Raw genomic sequence first — 17,560 nt, 5'->3', positions numbered from 1 at the left:
GGGATTTCTCCGAATTTTCACTATTTGATGTTTATTATCTCGAGCAAACTCGCGTACTCACTTCTAGCAGTTCCTCGGGCCGGGCTATTTCGTTCGCGAGTTCCCATAACTCGGTGCCCAACTTGTCCGCCCATCTGGCCACTCTTGAGGGAAGAAATCGTGAATATTCAATTTAAATATCCGAGAAAGCACATCGATATAATTGCTGTTGCATATCGAAAAATGTAGTGATACGATATAAGCAATAAATTAAAAACAAATCTTGTAAATAATACATATATATGCATATATTACTCAGTTTCTATATATAATTTTTCGTATTCTCATTATTTAATTTTATTTTTCTCTTTTTAATTCGTTTATAATGCGTTTATCTAAAGCACATTCATGACTTTCATATTCTATATACTGCGCTACTATGCGGAACTTACATGTGCGCGTCTTTAGCCAGACACACGACGAACAGCAACGCGAAATAAAAGACGAAACATCGACCTGCAGTCGTCGGCATGAACAAAAATCGCTGCGACCGTTTTCCTCTTCTTTTGCCTTGGAGACACAGCTATTCGTTCCCAATGGAACGTTATATTTCTCAGCTCCGTTTCTAGAAAGAACACGGATCCGCGAAAGCTCACGATAACGGATTAACTCGATTGGTAGTGTCTATTGTGGAGCAAACCGGCTGCGAAGTTCACCTCCAGTCCGATTATTTTTGGCATTCGAGCAGCGCCGTCTTATTGAAGCTCTAAAGGTTCCTTCTTGTTTTCTCGTGTGGATATTAATAAAATCATGCCGGCCGGTCAAAGCAGCATCTAAATGATTGGATTTGACCAGTTTTACGAGATATCAAATCTCTCCAATGCTTCGAACGCTTTGATCTACCGTATATTGCAAGAGGCAATTAAAAAATAAACTATTATCAATTAAAATATATTAAAGTAAACTTTTTATTACACTGTACACTCGCACAAGATTTAGGAACATCCAAAGAAAAAAATGTATATAAAAGTCGTAAATCTGTATATACATTCAAATTCTCACAGTATTCCTAATAAAATTTTACCGAAAAAAAAGGATTAGCTATTATAGCTTTAGTCGCAAAATAGGGATAAAAAATTTCTTTTATTTTAATTATCATATGAAAAAAAATGATTAGCTACTGTAGCAAATTTAGGGACACCTAACATTTTTTGCAGGGAGAGCAAAAGGTTTTGCTATACTATTGCTAAATTATAGCTCTCGCTGCAAAAAAATGTTGGTCCCTAAATTTGCTACAGTAGCTAATCATTTTATTTCCACATATGATAATTAAAATAAATAAATTTTTTTACAGTTATTTAGATGCATGTAGCATCAAAAATTAAATCGAATCAATTTAATTAGGTATAGGGAAAAGATTTTACTACTCCAACCGGAGCTGTGTTTCAAGTCTGACAAATTTAGTCGGCGCGCAATCAAAGTTGGAAAATATGTAAAATAAAAATAAAAAAAAAACTTATTTAAAACTTTCGCGCATTATTTACCGCGCTTGGTTCTTACATAGTTAGCCCGTTTTTTATAGTTATAAAATAAAAGAACTTTAAATATCTATAATAAGATGCTAGTGGCAGCAATGATCCGTACCTATAAACTAATTAAAAGTTTTATAAAATATCTTTAGGAAAATTTTAGATTCAAATTTTACATGATCCAATTAATTTCTTGCGGGGATGATGCGTTAATCAAACTAATCAAAGAAATTATGAGTAGGTACTTATAGCATTTTACTCGTTAGAAATATAGCATGCCTCGATGAAGAACTGTGCTATTTTTTTATTTTTGCTTCTTTGCTTTATTTTGCTAAATAATAGGAATTTATATCTTCTAGTATTTACGTTTTGTTTTGTATTATATGCGAATTATAAAATACAAGAGAGTATCATTCATTTCAATAATTTTCGGCCGTGAGAACATTATAAAATTGAATTATGTAATTATCTGACGTTCGTGTTAGATCTCATCGCATTATCGCGTGATGTAGTTTTTGCAGTTTTGCAATCATTACACACGCGTATAATTGTGGAGCTAAAAGATACTCTCACGAAAACCGCAAAATGAACATTTAAAGACGACAATAATTAAAAGGTCTATATTTATATATCTGTATCTTAGAGGTAAAAAGAATCGTGTCTCCAGTTTTTGTCAAAATGGAGTTAATACATTTTTCAGTATAATAAAAGCTTAAACTGTACCTATAACGGTAAAGCGTCTTATGTCTATTATTATACAAGTTCCTAAGATACAATGTTTAGAAAAAGTCGGATTAAAAATTTTTATAATGCCTAATTTTTAAATCCAGATACAGTGTATTATTGGCAGTAGCACTACCAAACATATCAATTAAGATACTTTATTAAAAACTTAATAAATTAAATTGCTATATACTTTAATTTTATATCTAAAAAAATATATCATTTCCTTATTTTTAAAATTTTAAACCTTGTTTTCTCGAAATGCTAAAAAAATGAACATATACGATCCTTTACCTCTTAAGTACAGATACTACAGATATAAAGATTCGAACCGAAGAACCCTATTATGATCATCATTTACAATCAGCTGCAGACAAGCATATTCGTCGAAGTTAAAGGAAACGAATTTTCGCAAAAAAACTTAGCAAGTTGCGATGAATATGTTCTATGCATATTATGCGGTATTATAAAATTATGTAGGTCCGAAAAAGTCACGATGCGCTATCACGAAAAGGAAGTTATCACATAATTAATGGCTTAACAACTGCAACGTCATACGCTCGAGCATTATAGGAGCGGCACGTGAATAACGTGGCGCATAAATTACGAATAAATAACATTTCCGCATTATTATAACTTTCTAACTAGTTTATGCAAAATTCATAGAAAATATTTAGTCATGAAACATAAAATAAAAAATAAATAACGTGTAAATATGGTTTATATTAATTTTGCACTCTTCTGTTTCCGAGTCGTCGCTTTTGAGTTGACGAATATTTGGAAAATGCCGCGCTCCGGGCATTGGGGGATCATGAAATATTCACGATTGTAGATCAAAGTGATCTTAACTTCGTTTTTCTTGAGTCTTATATAACAAATTGTTAAAAAAAAAAGCGCGTTTCAAACATTAAAAGGTCAAGATAATAAATAATCACTAGCAATTAAATATAAGCATTTAAAAAAAAACTTTAAGTTTATCTAAGGTAATTGCCTACATATGTACAGTATCTACATGGCGCATGCGCGTTGGTAAAAATTGGCGTGTTTCGCCGTCAGCGGTAATCGCACATTCAGCTGTTAGTTTATATAATGTACAATTCACACAGGTGAAACACAGTAACCGGGAAATCAACAAACGAGTAGTAACTAGTAAACTGTGGCAAGCAAGGCGCAAGATGAGCTTTAGCCGGCAAAATCGAGACAAGACTGAATGGGAAATCCTAGAAAATCACGATCTGCTGATGGCACGGCTTCAGCCAAATGTTAAGGACTCGCTCGACATTGCGGACGTGGCTTCCTATTACGGTACCTGGAATGTAACACACGATAATATTACGTAGCACTGAGATACTTTTAAAACACTGTGCAAATTTTTATTTTGACTGATTTTAGAAAAATTTTAAACAAGGCGTAAAGTCAAATGTCACAATATAGTTTACAATCAAGCATTTTCAGGTTACAATCAAAGATCTCGTTTCTAAATTCCATTCTTGAAAAATACGATTGTCGAATCAATATTTACATTTCATTATTATTTTTTTACACAAGTATATTTTTCAAATATTTTAAAGTTTAATATTTTTTATAAACATTAAATTGTGTGTAAATAAAAAACTTTAATTTTATTTGTGATAATTGCCATTAACAATGCATTTTATAAAGTAAAAATTAATCAATATTAAAATAATTACTAGTGTGCATATTTGACAAATTATTTTCGTTTTATATTTGTTTGCATATAATTACCTTCGACCGTGACTTTTATTCGATACACATTTTTCAAATCGACCATGAAAATCATTTAATCGGTTACAATTTTAAAATTATTATATCATCTTATCACAATCTTTACAGTGGTCCTCTTCGCATTCAACACTGTTGCGGTTTAGTGGCGTTAAGTTTTGTCGCGTTAGTTTTTAAGAATTTGTATTTACCGACGCTGAAGATGGTCCCATGAAGGGCCGAAACGTTTGTCAATTATTTTCAATATATAGAAGTTTTGAAGTTTTCAACACTTACATCCTGTTGCGGCTCAATTGCTCTTTTCTTCCCGACTAATTTTTAAAAATATGATTTCATTATTTATGCAAGATAATTACTAGCGCGCGCTCAAGGTTTCAAACTTTTTGTAATAAAATTCAGATGAGAACTGTGATACGTTGAAAATTTACATGTATCACAAATTCACTTTAGTTTACGTAATATCTATATGTAAAGACTGAAAAATAAAAATTGCTTAAATTACAGAAGCATTTATATCTGAGCTATAAAAACTATTACATAATAACGGTCAATACACCCAAATGTATATTTATCAAATTATTTTTTTACTTTATATATATATATATATATATATATATATATATATATATTTGCGTATTTTTATCATCTTTCGCGAACTTTATTTGATACAAATTAACAGTAAAAACTTTTATTCGACCTAACTGGCTATCATTATAATTGTCATGACAATACGACCATTGGTTTTGATCTTTTTAAATTGATGTTATATATACCCATGGTCGAAACGTCTTGACAATTAATTATATATATATAATTATATATATATATATATATATATATATATATATATATATATATATAAGCATTTTATTTAAAATCTCTGTAAAGAATATTGCGAAAAATATCATCTTATCCGACTAAGGTAATATTTGTTGCAATAAATTCTTTACAGAGATTTTAAATAGGATGCTTATATAAGATACCTCGCTGAGTCGAATATCTAATAAGGCCCACTTTTAAACCAGTTTTATTTACCAGTTAAAAAAACGTGCTTTAAGTCTTGAGTATATGTTTAAAAGATCTGTTATAGAGACCAGTGAAGAAAAGCAAAAAAAATTAAAACCAGCAATAACGCGTTTGTTCAGTGCGACAAAAATTTTCTAGGTAACGATGTGGGTGTGCATGTCGTTTTTATAAAAATCCGCGTTGCATAGATCGTAAGTATTTCAAATAGTTTTTTAAATATGCTTTATTTTATAGTTTATTATAACATATTATAATATTACTGAACTTCCCAGCAGTAGAAAATAACAAATTTATATATCAATTTTTTAGAATACATATATGTATATTTTTTTTAAATTACGCATTTATTAAATAAGGCTCTTTAAATATGACCATTGGAAAAGCGTGTCACTTTACAATTTATTTTTTTTTGTTGCAGGTGATATTTAAACTAAGAAAAAACTAGGCATACGCACCTAGTTAAAAGCGTCCTTTAGACATGCGTGCTGTCTGGCATTATCATATTTTTTTGTTTTGTTTTTTTTTTAAGGATCGTTAATTACTTGTGAAAATATTTGATATACTCGTATGTATATTTTTGTTCTTATTGATAAATGATTTATTTTAATTAAACGACATATCAAAACCACTTTTGTATTTGTGTTTCAATATGTTCAATATGTCCAAATATATTCGCAGAAGTCTATAATATGCGGTCGGGATAGTTTCGAATATCGTTCTATCTTCTGTCACGTGTCCTTATTGATCAAGGTGGGGATTTCTCGGTGGGGAACACGTCCGCAAAGGTTCAGGGAGGGAAACTTCACGCCGGTGACCGGTGTTCACCCCGAGATTGATATTGATTGCGAGCACGCGGTACCGGTGCCGGATAGTCAGAGGCGAAACGTGCGTCGAGCGAGAGGAAGCCAATCGTTCTGAAAAATAAAAGAGAAATGCCTCCCGAGTGCGAAGAGATCGAGATTCGCGACATGTTGGAAAAGAACGACCACATCGAACGAATCGTCTCGAAGAAATCGCCGAAGCTGTTCGTGCTATGCGGTGCGTGTTTCTCCATTTTTTCCCTGAATTCTCCGAATTGTAAAACATTAACTCACAAGTCCCCAGTGTTCCCCAGTAAAAGTTTTAAATTTATATATATTTCTCGGGTTCCGTGAGATCGTCAAATTATCGCGATGTCATCAAGATTCTTGGATTTTCGAATTGAACGAAATTTTTCAAAGTGACATATCTTACAATATAAACGATGTACCATCACAGGTGATTTGAGAGTTATGATGACAATGTGACCTAGGAATAACAATCTTTGTTGTTATATTCTTAATTATTAATCCGATGTATCGATCTGATCGATAGAATGTACGGGATACACGGGGATGCCATGAACAATAAATGTATTTGACACGTTACAACCGCTCGCGGTCATGAAGAAAATCGATGACGATTTTGCCAACGGCGTCCATTGTGTCCGATTAAATATTAAATTGCGAAAGAGGGTTCAAAAGTTCCGTGTGTAGTGTGTAGTGTGTGTGTGTGTGTGTGTGTGTGCGTGTGCGTGTGCGTGTGCGTGTGCGTGTGCGTGTGCGTGTGCGTGTGCGTGTGCGTGTGCGTGTGCGTGTGCGTGTGCGTGTGCGTGTGCGTGTGCGTGTGCGTGTGCGTGTGCGTGTGCGTGTGCGTGTGCGTGTGCGTGTGCGTGTGCGTGTGTGTGTGCGTGTGTGTGTGTGTGTGTGTGTGTGTGTGTGTGTGTGTGTGTGTGTGTGTTGAGCTTGACTCTAGTCTGGCACTGTCTCTAGTCTGACATCCATCGCTATCGATTGATAGACAAAAAGATAGATAAATAAAGATCTGTCCAAAATTAACAAGAAGAGTCGTGCATGCATTGATATTATGTTATAGGAGAAATGTAACGCGTAATTTTTAAAATTAATAACACATTCTATTGACAAGTTTATCTCAAATAAATTCAGTCCGAATTCAAACGCCGCGATCTCATCAAGCTTATCTGATCGTGCTAATATATCACCATACACACACACGCGCGCACACACACACAAAGGCACTCCATTTTTGCTCTCTTTTTTTCTGTCGTGTAATATTTATATATATTAACACCGAAAAACGATCGGCTTTTAGGCCTAAGCTTCATATACGCAACATTTATATATAATGTAATAAAATGCCCGGATATCTCTCATCTGTACCATGCATAATTGTCTACAATATAGATGCATGCTTATCTCCGTATAGCAGGTGAAAACCAAAAGTTTGCACAGATGGGTCAGATGGATCTCCCGATTGAGAAGGCACAAACACTGTTTTATTTAGCTATATATTTCACACGACCTTGATAAAAGATATCTTCGTTCTCTTTCTCTTTTCTAATTTGTCTTTCTCTTTCAATTGACGCTTACCTTGACATACGTAATCGCACATTTATTACGCTGTATCGCTTCCCGCGAAACGCGACGATTATCGTTTATCCCGATATCAATCTCTGACGCGTCGTTTTCACGTATGTTCCGCTTGTGCGCGGAAACTTCGCCAAGTTTAGTCGATCGTCGACATCGGTCGTACATGCGTTTACACGTCGGCTGACCGAACAAGAAGTCACAGTCACCAAAATTTCTCAAATCATACTCCGCGAGTAGAAGAACATTTGTGTGAATTCTGCGTAATATTCTGTGTTAAATGAAAATGTGAATTTTATCTGACAGTCCCAATCGCGCGAAACGCGGAAATACGATCGATACTTTTAGGAAGGAAATGAACGCTAACAAGGCGGATTAATTGAGTCGTACCGTGAGAATAATACAAGGTATTTCATTAATTGAAAACTAAAAGAACGTAAAGTTAAATTAAACTTATTCATTGCGAAATCGATAGGCTAATCAAAAGTTTCTTTTCACTAACACAGTTTGCTCTTGATTCTTTTTTTTTTCTATTATTAGTCTTTAAAATTTCGAAAAAAAAAAAACAAAATTAGAGAACATCAACGAATCGTCGATCTTTAAAATAAAAGACTTAATAATTACTATAATTATAATTGTTCGTTAATCTTTTACTACATTTTTTTTAATTTCTCTTAAACACTAATAAATTATAATTATTATATCATGATGTTGCGAATTATCTAATTAAAGATCTTATATGTATTATTTATAAGTAAACCAGTGTTGCTCGCGTTGCAATTTGCAGATCGGAAAGTCTCTTATCTCCTACTACGATCACGCGAAACATTGTAAAAAAAACTCTCAATAAACATTAGATAAACCGTAAATTCACGATAACAGTTTTAGCGAAACGATATCTCATTATATATTTGTTATTTCATAATGCCTTTACAAAATTAACATAACAACTTTTTAGCATTCTGCAATGTCTAAAAGTAAAAAGTAGATAAATATCCGATGTCCAAAGTTTTTTTTCTAAATATACAAATCATACGGCCAATCTCCCGAGCAAAAAAACAAGAAATAAATATTGATTTAATATAAATAATAATAATTTATTGAATAGTGAGAAGAAGAATCGTTTACGTTTCGACTTACTCTTCGTCAGAACATGTTCAACCGGTCAAAAATTAAGCAGAAATATAAAATTAGTTTCATAAATAAACAATTTAAATAATGTAGAAGAATCAAACAACATATCGAAACGAGGGATGAGAAACAATGACTAAAATGGTCAATTTTAAATATAAAAGTTAATCAATTCAGAGGTCAAAAGTGTAATTACAAATTCTAATTTTATAAAAGATCTTCGTCGTAATCGATAAAAAAATTGTGACAATTTTCGTCGTTGGTAAAGCGCGAAAATATAGAGTCCCGTGTATACTTTGCACGTTGTCCAGTGTGTTTGCGTTTGCCTTTTCTTTTCCTACTTTTATTTCTTTGTAATCCTAAATTCACGATAAAAAATAATTGAACGTTAAAAAAAGAAGAAGATGCTCGAGAAGCGTGAAGCGCAGTTCCGGTTGGGAATTTTTGAGATGAGAAATCCAATTTCATGGAACGGATTTTGTCCGCGGCGATCTTCTTTCGAGTCGCGCCCATACGTTATTTTTTCTCTCTTTCTTCTACCTTCCGCGAAGGTAGATATAACAAGCTATAATAGACCAAGATTGTAATAAATGAACGGTGAATCAGTATTGGCTGATTGACCGCGCGCGACCTTCCGTTCGCCGGCGCGCGTTATGTATGAGCGCCGGCCGATCTCTCTTGTCACGCCGTGTGAACCTCCAGCATCGCGGCCGGACCAACGAGGTTAATTAGTTCAAAGTGGCCTCCCATCTGCGCCGCGCGAGACCACACGACCACCAGCGAGACACGACGAACACCCGAATACGTGACGGTGCATGAGAGATCGTCGCCCATTAGAGGCCTAGGCCATTAGCAACGCACCTCGAGCCGCAAATGTGGCAGACTTTGGATACTCACGTAGTGAATCACGCACCTTGCGACGCTTACCTGCCTGCGCCTCGATTATTTCCCTCGTCGCCAGTCGCCAGTCGCCAGTAACGTGATCGCCGCCGGACAGTCGGACTGTCGGACCATTTCGTTGAAACCTCTCTCGCTATTCCGTACCTTATATAGTCGCCAATTATAATTGGCGGAGAAGCGGATTCAAACTTCTCTCGTTTTCGTCGGCCTGAAGCAAGTCACCGATTCAAATTTCAAGTTGAAATTATCAACGGTTCGCGCAGTACGAATATATTATCGATCGTTTAGCGCGACGTTCGAGCCGCATTCGATTCGCGCATCGCTTCTTTAATACAATAACCATTCTCTCATAATAATTTTGATAATTTTTTATAAAGGCGCCGAAAGACACGTTCGATTCTATCGCTTAACTCTTAATTTATCTATAATTGTTCTGAAAAGAGGGGTAAATTCGCATAAGTACAGGTGTCGGGTGTGTCGGCATTATTCTCCGTGTGACCGTGTCTGTATTCGTTCCTCGAATTTCGGATAAAGTATTTGAAAAAGCCGCCCCTCTTTCGCGCTCGCGCGTCGCGCGTTTTATCTCGGTCGGCTGTCATCGTTCAAATCAAGCAGCTGTTCGGGTAAAAGTTAGGTTAGGTTAGGGTTAGGTTAGGTGCTCTTCGATCACGCGTACTCGCGACTCGCGAGACAGTCTCTCTCGAGGATGGTACTCTCGTTCGCAGGATTGCCTTCCTCTAAACGACTGCCGTTGCTCTTCCTACAATGCTCGCTATGTAAGTCGCGCGAAAAATGCCCGCTGAAAAACCTTCGAAGCCGCCTCGCTATCGTTTCGTGAGCGAATTATCATTTTTCGGACGAGGTTTTATTGTTGTCAATAAAGCGACATATCCATTGCGATACTTAACGATGAATATTATCCTTGAAAACCTTCGAAATTACGAAGAAAATCTTAAAAACCCCGACGGAAAAAATAAAATCTTCTAGCTTATCAAATTAATCAATATTATATATAATCCTTATATCGCATATTGGCTCGGTATTAAAAAGTTATATAATTCTTAAATGTTGATAAAATTCCCAAGTATTGAATAGCCGTATTATCCCTCTCTATAATTTTTTTTTGGTATAATTTTTCCCTACCTTAAAATATTTTTAAAAAATCTGAAAAAAATCACAAAACATCCGCCCTACGTTGTAGTCGACGATTTTTTAGTCATTTTGATATAAACATCGTTTATTTAATATTTTCTGGCAGGCTTGCAAGTTTTACAGTTACAAGCAGACGTCACATTTTTGGCTCGAACGCCGTAGACCCACGACCCACGTATACAGACGGAGGGTTATAATTGATATTATGCTTGTGCATAGAACAAAATTTTGCATTATCGTTCGATCGTAGCACAAGCCGGAAGAGGTTGTCGTACGTGCGCTTGCTCATCCGAGCGCGGCGAAGCGACGCGTGGTCGTTTTCGTGGACAATAATTACATTTATTAAGGCGTTAATCGTCGGATCGCGCGCTCACGTTCGGAATAGCGTGACCGCTGGTTCCCGCTATGTACCAGTTTCAGGTTGAATCGGCTGCCTCCTCGTTATTTGTCGCGAGTCGTCGTCGGCGCGCGGTTCTCCGTTATCCTCTCGATTCCGCTCTATAGGATTTTCTTCGCGACGCGTGCGTATCCCTTCGTCTCGTTACCCACTTTCCCAAGTACGCCACTCTAGTCCTTTCATATTAAATTTGATCTTTGTGCTTCAAATTCAACTCGCATATTTAAAATATGCCGATTGTCCACGTTTCTTAACGATAGATATGAAAGAAATATCATTGGGGTCCGTCATTCTTCCAGGTCGCCGCGCAATGGTGAACAAGCTCTGGTGTCTGGAGATCGGGCGAAGGTGGAGACGGGCGGCTAGACGGGAGCCACCGCAGGCGCGTGTGCTGTCCGAACCAAAGTGCCAGTCGTACGTGGCCATTTGGTACCTCTACTACCGCTGGACAATCTTCCTCGCTTGGACCGCCTTCGTCGTGTGTTCGATATTTGAATTCGGCAGCTACAAACCGCTGTTACAGCGCGAGAAATGGCCAATCTATCTGACCAACTGGGACATGACTTTGGGTATTACACAAGCGTTGATCGGCGGTATTCTCGTGTCGAAACGATGGCGATCGCAGAAGATACCCGGCTTCGATCCACGCGATCTCAAATTGGAGTCCACCGACCGACTATACTGGTTTCTGTACGTCGTAACGACCGATATGGCCATTGGCGTGACGATTAGTTACTGGCTCACCGTATACGATCCGGAAATCCATCGAGTGGACCCGCTCAATATCATGATGCACGTGTGCAACAGCGTGCTGATGCTGATTGATTTATTTGTCACCGACGTACCGTTCCGCCTGCGGAACTTTTGGTGGTGCCTATCGATCGTCGTGTTCTACGTAATCTTCTCGGTGATCTATTATGTCGCCGGCGGCCTTGACAAGCACGGCTCCCACTATATCTACAAAGTCCTCGATTGGAAGAAACCGGTGCGGACGTTGATCGTTTGTATCGGTGGTTTTACGTTTGTAACGGTGCTGCATTGCGTCGTTTGCGCGCTGACAAACATCAGAGACCGCATCTATCGCAAGACTGCTGAGAAATTCGGCAAACCTACGCAGATAAACATGACGGACGATAAACCGCTTCCAGAAAAACAAATGGAAGTAGTTTAATCGATAAAAGTTTACGTAGAAATACATTTATTTTTGTCCGCCTAATATCCTCTTGGCGTTGTAGGACCCCGAGGCACTGGGACAATTTAATATTCAACGAGGCAAGATGAAATGTGCCTTTTTGACGTGGCTGCGCGCCGGCGAGTAGAATCCTTCTCTAACGAGCGAGCTTCCTGTGGTCATCTAGCTTGTTTGTAGAAACGATAAAATATTAATAGGACGTTAGCAGTGTCTGATGAGCGATACAACCAAATAGGTGATCCGCTCCTTCGTGACTCCGAGCTTCGTCTTCGGCAATATTTCTCTAGCGAACTAGAAAAACAATGATTATAGCTAATATACCGATCGTATGGTCGTTCCCAATTTGTGTAGATTCTGCGAAAAATTGCTTATATTTCTTAGAAATTATATAATGACGATATCGTAGAAGCCTGACAATATTTGTGAACGCTTCGGTTATTAGAACCGCGATTGTTTTCAACGCGTGCAACTGTTTGCCACGTTGGCAAATAGTAAAAATTCATGTAAAATAGTGTTTCTCTATTTTAAATAAGTGCAAATTTTGCTGAGGAAAACAGAAACGGTAAACGTTCCGCAAACGTTTCATTATATTTGAATTGTACGAATCTGTATTCTCACTCCATAATTTAGTTATATGATGCGTCGTATGATATTACTATCTCGTATTTTTGTAACGCTGAAAAGTATGGAATGCATTTTATATATTTTGATAGATAAAAATTACACATTTGATTTGCTTTTTAAACGCACTATTGCAATTCATTCCAGATTACGTGAACGTTGTGTATATTTAAGATATACAAATATTCTTTGGTGTTAACTATTCTTATTAACAATACTTACAAAACTGAGGTGTTTTTTTTTTATATTTACATCTAAATTCGGAATTTAATAATGTATAATAATTACTAATTTAATGGCCGTAAATTAGATGAAAATTTCGATACGAAGAATTATTAAATTAATAATTATTAAGACGGTACCAAATGAAAAGTATGTTTTGTAAGATGCTTACATAAGGATGCACATACAATTTGGAATGACATTAATATAACCGTAATGATTTATTAAGAGCTCAATGTTCGTTCGTGTGTTTCGAAGAAAACGTGCAAAGAGAGATTCGAGAGTTCCTATTTAACCTAACTTCTATCTTATTGATGCGTCTACATGCTGCATGGTTATTGGGTGTGCAGCCAATTGATCGCGGTAAACAAATATCTTTTTCAACCGTTATCGATAAAAGATAGATTTGCGCGCATATATGTAGATAAATCCGTAGCGTAAAATAATCAAGAATTGTATGCATATCTATCCTTTTGTACGTTCCATTTTTGTATATTTTTTTCAATTACAACTTGGTGTAAGTAATTGTCGTTAGGTAATTCAATACTATTTTAGAAAAAGTATTAAGTCGCATAGACTTCCCGTAACGTGATATAACGTCGTTGAATTACATCGATCAATAAGCGTGAGAGAATTTTATGAATGTATATACATGTGTGTATTATAAAAATATAAATTGAAAAAACAAACTTATAAATACATTAAAAGCAAAATAATAAATTACTTGTGTAAACACACGTATGGCGCGTCATAGTCGCGGATAACGACAGCAATGAAGTACACAGATGATGATTTTTATGGAAAAATATCAACGATTTATTAATAAAATAACGATTTAAAGCGATTATGGGCGTAGTACAAATGAATATTAGGCTGAGGCCAGCTCCTGGATCACAGATCGTGTTAAAGTTACCACAAAAAAGCTATGTTTAATATAATAACAATCGTTACTGTTCAAAACTATTATGCCACTCTTAAGCTACATTGAAAATTATCGTGTCCAAAATAATTATACGATCACTCGGTCGAGAGCACTCTCCGTCACGAAAAATCACTCGAGACCCCGCAAATTACTAGCACTCTCGAGCGGACTCGAGTCTAATAGCAGCACCTGGTATTCCGTACCCGCCACATCGTCCTGATAGTACATCGACGGCAATTCTTCCGCGAACAACAGACCCTCGCTCAAATCACCACTCGTGCCCGGTACAACGTCCGACGTTTCCGTTACCACCGAATTCGTCGATGCGCCGTTCTTCTTCAGTTTAGACCAGTCGGAATACGTTAGATCTGTCCTTGCCGAGCCCTGCTCCTTCACCGATACAGTTTCCTTTTCGACCCGCTCGTCAGTTCGGAACGTTTCCGAGCTTTTCAGCAAGGTGTTGAAAGGTGGCGGCGGCGGCGGCTCCGGTTCCGGCAAACAACGATCCGTTCTCGACGAGGAGGTGTCGAGGATGACGGCGTCGCACGGAGTCACCATGACCATCCGTTCTTCGACGGCAGTGGGTGGTGAACTTGGAGGTGAGTCGTGCACGGTATATAAAACGTAATCTACGTCGGCATTGTCCGAAGACGGCTCGGTCAGCAAATCGTCGCAACGTACGCCGTGTGCTTTTAACACGTGCTCGCGTAGACTTGTCTCGCTGCTGATCAAATGCCCGCACGTATCTATCGGACAATGGTATAGCCACTCCATTTGATTGTCACCCTGGGAACACGCGCTGGCGCCCCGCTTCTCGACGTCGTTTTCCTTCGCGATAGTCTCCGCGGCGTTCGTCAGTTCCGTGTTCCATCGCTTCGGCTTAGTCGGCTTCGCTCGCGAGTAATGAGATTCTCTTCTTCTCGTGCGTTTCCGATCGTTGGGAGTGCTCACGGACATATCGTTGACTACGTTCAAATCCGGTTTGGCCTGCCGCCGATGCTTCTTAATATGCACGTACAAACTGCTCTTGGCGGAGAATCGGGCATCGCACATACAGCACTCGAAGAGGCGACCTTCCGTGTGCGTCAGCCGGTGTTCCTTCAGATGTTCCGAGCGCATAAACGCCTTGCCGCAGTCCGGCACGTCGCACACAAATTTGCGCTCATTCGTGTGCTTCTTCTGGTGGCGCTTGAGCTTACTGGACGACGAAAAGGCCCACTCGCAGTCCTGGAAAGTACAAGGATAGGGCTTGTAGCCGGTGTGAGAACGCATATGGGCTTTGAGTCGACAAGGCTTGTCGAAAGTCTTGCCGCAGCCCGGCCACGAGCACTTGACGTCCACTTCCTTGTAGCTGTGCGATCGCTGATGTGACGTCAATGCGTTGCTACTGTAGTAACGTTTGCCACAACCCTCGTGCTGGCACACGTAAGGTGCGTGGCGTTGGTCGTGTGATTTCATATGTACTTCCAATGCTCGTTTCGTTTGAAACTTCTCGCCGCAGTCTGGCACCTGGCAAACGATCCGATTGGGACGACTGTGCAATTTCGCGTGGCTCCACAGATTGTAGACGGTGGTGAAACGACGATTGCAGCCTTCCACCTCGCACAGGTAATCCTTGCGCTTCAGATGCGTCTCTTTGTGTCTTTTCAGCTTGAACTCGGAATAAAAGGCCCAAGTGCAGCCCTCGAAGTCGCACTGTAAAAATATAGCCGATTAAGACAATCGTAAACAAACGAGAAAAAAAAACACGATCGTAGGCCGAGTAATTTCAAGGGCTTCGCAAGATTAATTTTAAACGACTTTATTCGCCGCAAAATGATATCACACCGCGCTAAAAAAGATCGGAGGAAGAAAATATAGATATCACGATATCTTTTTTAATGTACCTTAAACGGTCTAACTCCATAGTGGGCCAACAAATGACCTTTCAGAGCGTACAATCTGCCGAACTGTCGGTTACAGCCGTCTCGTGGACAGAGCCACACCTTGTCGCGTTCAGTGGCGCACAAGGGCTGGAGGCTGTCGTCGGTGATGCCTAGTTCCTCCAATGCATTGGATACAACAATTTCATATTGACTACTCGGATTGTCGGTACCGTACTCAACCGCGCCGTTCCAAACCGCGGCGGAAGTATCTATCTTGGGCAATTTTGGGAAGTTGCCCGTCGCCTCGATCAATTCCGAGGTTTTGCCTCGATAGATTTGTTTCTCCGTGCCAGTATTGATAACGATCTGCGTCACGTTGGAGATCTTGTCGGTGGATATAGCAACCACAGCCATCGTGCCGTCGAGCGAGTCCGCGTCAACGGCAAAGCTCTCGCCGTTGATACGCTCGTCGAGCTTCTTCTCCAATCGCTCCATCATCCGTCGACGTTTCTCGACGACGCGGGGTTCGAGTTTCGTCCTTTTCGATCGTTCCATTACCGTCTCTCGCTCGGCTATTTCCATGGGATTCGCCGTGGTATTCGTCGAGCTCTCCTCCATCGGCGGTAGAGCCTCGACGAAGAGCTCCGAGGAACTTGCCGAAGATCGCGCTACGATTTCCCGTTCCGTCCTCGCATCTTCCATCTCGTTCGCGACTAAATTCGCCGGTAGCCGATCATCGAGAGCAACCCGCGTGGATTTCTCGCGCGGGATCTCGTTGTTCCGCGCCGCTGGAATTTCCGTTCTGGAAATATTTCGTTCGACATCTCGACTCTCCACGCTTAACGTCGGTTGGCTGCTCGCGGACGGCAGAATCTCACCGGCCACCATCATGTCGTCCGGGGTGAGCGCTGCCAATGGATCCAAATGATCCAGCTGGAACTCCGGTAGCATAAACTCGTCGACGACCTTCTCGCACGGTGGTTCCAGTAGCCGGTTCTCGCCGTGCGTCAGATCCCGCAGTATCGGATCGTAGCCCGACGACAGGTCGAGCTTCTTGGCGTCCGCCAGATCGACGTCGATGGACAAGCCATATGGATCTTTACTCAGGAAGCAGCCGTGCGACAGCACCTCCTCGCCCAGATACCGGTCCACGCCCTCCACCATTTTGGCCGCGTCCAGGTCCATGCTCGACGGCACCGGCACCGGCACCGGCACCGGCACCGGCGGCTCCGCGCTACGCATCTCGAGCCATTTCTCAAAGTCGGCTACCGTCTCCGCGACATCGACGCCCTTCCCAGGCGTCGTCCGGTGCCAGCTCTCATTTTTCCCGGTCCTTCGGTCCTTCTTACCGACCTCGTCCGTTCTCGACGACGCGAAAAGCCCGTTGGCGGACGCGCGTTCCGCTTCCTCGCCCTCGGAGCTGATCCTCTCGCGACCGCGTCCTCCTCTGCGAGACATCGGTGGTCCGCTCCGTGACTGGCACTGCGGAGGAAGCCCACGTTGGTGCGCAGCGACAACGACGTTCGACGGAGCATCGTATCTCTTTCACGGCAAGAGGGGACTCCTCCGTTCCAGGAGCCCGAGGTTACGGCCGGTGGCACGCGCGCGCGTTACCGGGGGTCTCGGCGAGCCCTCCATTTTTCTTACCGACAAAGATCGTCTCCGCGATAAAATTTCCAAGGTGCGATCCGTTCCTCCGCGATCCGCGCCTCACACCGGGCAATAATCGCGGGTCGTCGAGGATCGCGCGGTG

At 39.9% G+C, this 17,560-nt stretch overlaps 3 protein-coding genes across 7 annotated transcripts in view; 1 reads left to right on the top strand and 2 right to left on the bottom strand.

Annotated features, from left to right (window-relative positions):
- Ca-ma2d (Ca[2+] channel Muscle-specific alpha2/delta subunit) overlaps nt 1-9,478 on the bottom strand; it is a 20,137-nt gene extending 10,659 nt beyond the window's left edge. For 2 of the 3 annotated variants that reach the window (XM_077401793.1, XM_077401794.1), the window contains exons 1-2: nt 432-812; nt 62-143 (exon numbers count right to left, since the gene is read on the bottom strand). In XM_077401793.1, the coding sequence (XP_077257919.1) occupies nt 62-143; nt 432-511 (162 nt within the window). In that variant the 5' untranslated portion in view covers nt 512-812. Of the gene's footprint in view, nt 1-61; nt 144-431; nt 813-9,463 lie in introns of those variants that run through there. The other variant, XM_077401795.1, reaches the window with a different exon arrangement.
- Nucleotides 3,320-14,057, top strand: LOC143895042 (protein rolling stone). 3 transcript variants are annotated; one of them, XM_077401818.1, is made up of 2 exons: nt 3,320-3,536; nt 11,285-14,057. In XM_077401818.1, exons 1-2 carry the CDS (start codon nt 3,407-3,409, stop codon nt 12,154-12,156), a joined length of 1,002 nt encoding a protein of 333 aa, XP_077257944.1. In that variant the 5' UTR covers nt 3,320-3,406; the 3' UTR covers nt 12,157-14,057. The 3 variants fall into 3 exon arrangements, with proteins under 3 accessions (XP_077257944.1, XP_077257945.1, XP_077257947.1); XM_077401819.1 differs by lacking the exon at nt 3,320-3,536 and adding an exon at nt 5,348-6,038; XM_077401821.1 differs by lacking the exon at nt 3,320-3,536 and adding an exon at nt 9,754-10,212.
- On the bottom strand, nt 13,810-17,560 carry LOC143895034 (uncharacterized). Its single transcript, XM_077401803.1, has 2 exons — nt 15,829-17,560; nt 13,810-15,637 (listed from the first exon to the last, which is right to left on the bottom strand). The coding sequence occupies exons 1-2, from the start codon at nt 17,263-17,265 to the stop codon at nt 14,072-14,074; spliced, it is 3,003 nt and encodes a 1,000-aa protein (XP_077257929.1). The 5' UTR covers nt 17,266-17,560; the 3' UTR covers nt 13,810-14,071.

The sequence above is a fragment of the Temnothorax americanus genome, unplaced genomic scaffold, assembly GCF_048541705.1.
Source record: "Temnothorax americanus isolate GAGA-0224 unplaced genomic scaffold, ASM4854170v1 Scaffold15, whole genome shotgun sequence".
In the NCBI taxonomy this organism is placed as follows: Eukaryota; Metazoa; Arthropoda; class Insecta; order Hymenoptera; family Formicidae; genus Temnothorax; species Temnothorax americanus.
This window is presented reverse-complemented; position numbering and strand designations above follow the sequence as displayed.